We start from the raw sequence: 5,288 nt of genomic DNA, 5'->3' as shown, positions 1-5,288 counted from the left end.
CCTGAATAAACGCACATTCTATATTCACCTCCCTAGTTGGCTTAAGGATGTATTTCTGTAAGTTCTATGTAAATTCAAGGGACCCCACCAGTCCCCGTGCAGTAGGCTGTCATGATGGCCTCAGGATTGACTTCTGGGATCCACGCCGTGAGCAGTCCCTTCCTACACGGACACTGGGCTGGCCGTGTGACTTGCTAAGACCAATGGGATGAGGGGCAGAAGCTTGATAAGCCTGGGCAGAGGCTGCCCTCTCGGAGCCTGGGAAGAGCCAGCAAGCAGCTCAGGATGAAAGACTGCACCGGACGCATCTGCTGAAACAGCCCTGGGCGAGTCCACGTGAGACCAGCAAAATCACCCGGCCAGACACGTGAGGTAAGTTATTGTTTAAGCCACTAAATCGTGAGGTAATGTGTAACGAGGTAATAGGCACCAGTCATCCTCAGCAACAAGAGAGACTTGGCCACCTCTGGTGGACCTCTGCAGATCAGAATAACAGTGAGGCATAAAAATATGCCTTTACCAGGCAGACACACCTTTGTTCAAATGAAAGGCACCCTTTCCCCTGGGCGAGCCCTGGCCTGGCTCCCAGCACGGCTGGAGCCCACACTCAGGCCTGTCGCTGGCCCTGCACGAGCACCGCTGTGTGTGGACCTTCTGGGGGGTCTCGACTCAGTTCTCTCTTCACTCAGACCGGAGGCCTGGGCTCAGGACCCGGGAGGATGGATAGGGAGCACTGGGTGCAGCCGACTCACTGATGGAGAAGCAGACACCGCTCTTCCAGGCATCAGCTAGGCAGGCTGCTCCAGGAAGGGTGGACCATTGCTTCTCTGAACCACCCGTGAACGTGCCAGAGAGGAGGTAGACAGCTAGATTCCAAAGGAGGCGGCACTACGGAGTGAGGTCCTGGGGCCGGCGGTGCCCCAAGCTGCGGGCCTCCTGGTCCTATGCCAGGGGCCTATAGGGGAGGCCTCAATGGCTCCAGTCCTCAGAGCCTGGCAGGTGTGCGCCCGGCTGGCCCTGGGCCACCCGGCCCGCTGCACGGTGGGTGCCCGCCCCGGGGCTGTAGTGCACAGGGCCACAGCGCCACTGGGGCTCCTCTTCCTCATACCAGCGCCGCTCGCTGAAGTCAGGGAAGAAGGCGACGATTTCCCTCCTGGCTGAGGCCACAGAGTCTGCAGGGAGGTAACAAAGAGAGGGGTTCCCACAGGGTGTCACGGGCAGGCCCAGAAACTGGAACAGCTCCTTCCCCTACCTGCCCATCAGTCCTGGGGCCGCATCTGCCGGGATGGCCACAAGGGCCAGGGACACAACGGGGAAGACAGAGACCTGGGGGTCCTGGCGCTCTGCCCCAAGCCCCTGCCCTTGCCTGCAGCTGCAGACACAGGAGGCAGACTCACCGGAGCCGTGGGTTGTGTTGCGGGTGTCGGTGAGGCCCAGGCTCCCACGAATCGAATCTGGTGCCACATGGCGAGCTCGGAACACTCTGGTGGGTCCCATCAGTGTCCGCCAGAGCTGGATGGCGTCCATGTGGGCGAGGATGTAGGCTCGGATTGGCCCACTGTGAACAAGGGCAATCAGGAATCTGGCTGTCTGGTCTAGGAGGGCACCCTGTGCATACCGAGGGCTTCCTGCCTTTGGAAATGAGTGCCAGCACTGCTTCCACTAGAAGGTGACGGAGGCCTACTGCTGATGCACACGCAAGGCCACAGATCGGTAGAGGGGGGCAGCGCTCAACAATGCTCTCTGATAACACTATAGGACAGGCGGCCGCCAGGCCAGTGTTGGCCTAGACAGAGCCCCAAGTCTATGGTTCTTCAGACACTTGACGTTCAGACACTGGTTATAACGTTAAAAGTGGCAAATGGAACTAACAAATCTTGTTGGGGCAGGGGAGGCATGCTAGTGGTCAGACGCCGGAGCCAAAATGAAAGGTACCTGGCCATGAACTCCACCAGCCGCTGATAGAAAAAACGCCCTGCAAAGAGAGAGCCTTCATCAAAATGCTGCTGCACTGCTTCCTTACTTGGATAAAATCTGTTTCAGAGAAAAAGGTAGGGACCCTGCAGGGTCACAGACGTGGGCCTGGACCCAGGCTCTGCCACTCACAAACTGGGCTGCTTCAGGTAAGGCATTTGCTTCTCTAACTCAGTTTCCTAATCATAACTATGCTACCTCCCAGGGCTTGCTGGGAGATTTATAGGAACCTTGAGCATCTGGGCAATGTCTGACAGAGCAGACCTTTGCTGACTGTACTGCTGATATTACCAGACATAAAACCAAGTTTCTGGTAGACATAAAGCTTCCCTAGGAGACACTAAGAAAAGAGTGAACGTCAGGGGAAGTTTGTGTATAAATCCAGACTTTAGGAGACTGGCTACTGTTTTACAGTGGGCAGGCTGGAGAGAGCCTGCCGTCACGTGTCCGGGTGACACCTGTCTTGCACACCTCTTGGGACAGAGAAGCCTCCCATCCAGAGGACTTATCCTACCTTCATGCTCTTGGTAAAACTTCTGGCAATCTTCTCTCCTCCACAGAAGTTCTCTCATTCGTACAATAAGGAACTTGTTGCTCAGAATCTGCTGGTGAACAGCCTGAATAAACACCACCCCAAGACAATAATCAGTCACAGGGCCCCTTTGAATAAAAGGAGACCAGGCTGGCCAAAAAACATGAGGGCCCAGGAGCACCAGGACCTCAAGGTCCGACCCGCTGGTGCATCGGAAAAGGAGTGAAGTAGACGCCTGTCCCACAGCCAGAGTGTGAGCCTGGATGGAGGCCACGACTGCTGCTCTGCGCCTCCCTCTCCACGGCCCCTGAACTTGAGACCCCAGGCCCCGCCTCGCAGACCACTGTTAAGAGTCTCCGCACAGTGGTCTTGCCTCCAAGCCAGCACACTTGACGGATCAAGAACACTAGGATGTGTGTCATGCTCTGGTCAGAGGCCTTTGAGTGTCATGATTATTCTCGGACTGAGGCGCCGCCACCATAGTCCAGTGCTGGAGGCTGCACTGCCTCCATTCCACTTCCCATTCTGTGGTCCCATTAGCCCAGCCCACTTGCAGCCCTCAGACCCACGGCACACATTCCTGCTCAGCAATTCCGTCCTGCAGGGCACCTGCCCTGGTTCGGTTCTGTGCACTGACCGAAGTCCACCCTTCCTTTGGAGCCTGGGAGTTACAATGCTCGCAGGCCACTACTCCCAGATGCCCTGGTCTCCCTCTGCACCACAGTGGGCTTCCTGAGCGGAGGTGCTCAGCCAGCACTACCAAACAGATGCGGGCAGAACCCTACAACTGTCCTCACCCAGCCCCACCAAGACCCTGCACCCCCATCTCCAGGACAGTGAATATGATGCAATAGGATCTTATTTCATTCATGGCAGAGGGACTTTGTGTGTGTTATTAAGGTTGCTATCAGTTGACTTTGCTTTAGTTAAAAGGGAAATTTTCCAGACAGTCCTAATTAATCACATGAGCTCTTTAAAAGCAGAGTTTTGTCTGGCTGGGGGCTAAAGGGGTCAGACTTAGTCAAGAGAAGCATTTGATGGACTGCTGCCGTTTGAAGGCGGAATGGGCCGTGCGGCGAGGAACCTGAGTGGTCTCTAAAAGGTGAGAGCAGTCCCTGCCTGAGGGCCAGCAAGGACATGGGAACCTCAGTCCTGTACCGCAGGAGCTGAATGCTGCCAGCAATCTGTTAACCCTAAAGTTCAAACGGTTATCTTACCAGCAAAAATGGGTGCATTCAGGAATAGCAATGCTTCCCAAGTGGCCCTGGAGCACCTGACGTGGAAGCAATGCCCAAGGCGTACAGGAGAGGCTTTGGATTTGTTCTTACCTCCAGAATCAGTGGGTGAGCAACCGCGTCAGGCTTGATCAGGGCCAGCGTGAGCTGGAGAGCCTGAGTGCTTCGCACGAGGGCGGCCATCTCACTCCTGCCGTGAGAGAGGCGGGTCAAGGGCCCATCAGCGCGAAACCCCACCCACCTCTTCTCCGGCTTTGCAGCCAACCGGTCCTCAGGCCCCATGCTGGCAAAGCACAGCGGTTACTAGTGCGGCTGGGGACATTATTTGCAGTTGTCCTTTTGGGCTCATGGGATTGAGGGAGAAGAGTGGTAGAGGGGCAGTCAGGTTGCCCTTGGAGGACCTATTCTGGTTTGTGCAACTGCAACCCGACAAAGGAGTTAGAGAAATTCAAGTTTAAACACCAACTGTCTGCCTATTTTCCCTTCCCAACTTGCTTTCCATTTTAGAGGATTTACACTGACATTCCTAAACGGCCTGGCCACAAGGTAACAGGGCTCGCCCACTCCCGAGGCCTTCCACCCCACGGCGCTGTCCGTCAGTTCTAGAATCCGAAGAGTGTGCAGAAGAACCGGGAAGTTGCCGGGACACCAGAAGTCGGCCGGATACAAACCATCCGTAACCTCGGAGGGCCAGGAGCTCCCCTGCCCAGAGAAACCCTTCGACCCACTCGGCGGCCCTCGGCGGAGGGCCGGCAAACGGGTACCGCCAGGGGCATGCGGCCCTCTGGTCTCTGAAGCGGCTGAAACAGCGCCTGGCGTTAAGGCCATTTTTATAGACCGAATGACCCGACACAGTGCGGTCCTGCTCGTTTGTTTCTCGTGTCCGGAGCGGCCCAAGAGCTCAGCGAAGAGCTGGGGGCGGTACGGGGGGCGTGACTACTTATAAACGCTGCGGCCTCGTCCGGCTGAGACCCGACTCGGAGAGAATCTGGTCACCCGGGCGGGCCGGTGACCAGGTGGCCCCCAGCGCACACAGGGCAGGGCCGCACTCTCTCCTCCCACCCGCAGGGCGGCCTGAGCGCCGTTGGAGGCAGAGCCCTCCGCCGCCCACCTCGGGAGGGTGCCCTCCTCCAGCCGGTGCTCAGGCGCCAGAGCGGCGAGGCCGCACCCCCGGCCCTCACAGCGCCGCGCACCTGCTCCGAGGACCCGGGCTCGACCGCGGCCCGCTGCAGCGCCGCGTGAACGGAAGCAGCCGGCGGGGCGGTTCTGTCCGGGGGGCGCGCCAGGCGCGGGCACACCTTCAGCTCTGCCCCGCTTCGGCCTGTCCGCCCGGCACTGCAGTAGCTAGCTGCGGCGCCCGCGGGGTCCTTCAGGCGCTCGGCGGGGCAGGCCGCCATGGGGTCCTCGTCGAGGAAGGCGGCTGGCCGGGGGCGGGGCCGGAAGCGGGGCGAGCAGAAGGAGGCGCCGGAAGGGGGAATCGCGGAGAGGGAGGGACGGGCCCGGAAGGGGCGTGGCCTGCATTCACGGTCTGCGCCCGTGCAGGGAGA

The 5,288-nt window shown here is 58.6% G+C and overlaps 1 protein-coding gene across 2 annotated transcripts; it reads right to left on the bottom strand.

Moving 5' to 3' along the window:
- Positions 1 to 364: 364 nt before the first annotated feature.
- Positions 365 to 5,071, bottom strand: NME6 (NME/NM23 nucleoside diphosphate kinase 6). Of its 2 annotated transcripts, none has more exons than XM_036877786.2 (6): positions 4,935 to 5,071; positions 3,835 to 3,931; positions 2,489 to 2,591; positions 1,936 to 1,975; positions 1,398 to 1,558; positions 365 to 1,172 (listed from the first exon to the last, which is right to left on the bottom strand). In XM_036877786.2, exons 2-6 carry the CDS (start codon positions 3,922 to 3,924, stop codon positions 970 to 972), a joined length of 597 nt encoding a protein of 198 aa, XP_036733681.1. In that variant the 5' UTR covers positions 3,925 to 3,931; positions 4,935 to 5,071; the 3' UTR covers positions 365 to 969. The 2 variants fall into 2 exon arrangements, with proteins under 2 accessions (XP_036733681.1, XP_057344045.1); XM_057488062.1 differs by having other exon boundaries at positions 4,853 to 4,957.
- Between the last annotated feature and the right edge of the window lie 217 nt (positions 5,072 to 5,288).

The sequence above is a fragment of the Manis pentadactyla genome, chromosome 1 (assembly GCF_030020395.1).
Source record: "Manis pentadactyla isolate mManPen7 chromosome 1, mManPen7.hap1, whole genome shotgun sequence".
NCBI lineage: Eukaryota > Metazoa > Chordata > Mammalia > Pholidota > Manidae > Manis > Manis pentadactyla.
Note: the sequence above shows the minus strand (reverse complement) of the source record. Positions and strands in the feature narration are given on the sequence as shown.

Excerpts from the sequence above, each read along its gene's own strand:
- NME6 (XM_036877786.2), bottom strand. The coding sequence starts at position 3,924 with ATGGCCGCCCTCGTGCGAAGCACTCAGGCTCTCCAGCTCACGCTGGCC. Across the intron at positions 2,592-3,834 it reads CTCACCCACTGATTCTGGAG|GCTGTTCACCAGCAGATTCT; the intron begins GTAAGAACAAAT and ends GTGTTTATTCAG. Across the intron at positions 1,559-1,935 it reads CTGGTGGAGTTCATGGCCAG|TGGGCCAATCCGAGCCTACA; the intron begins GTACCTTTCATT and ends CCTTGTTCACAG.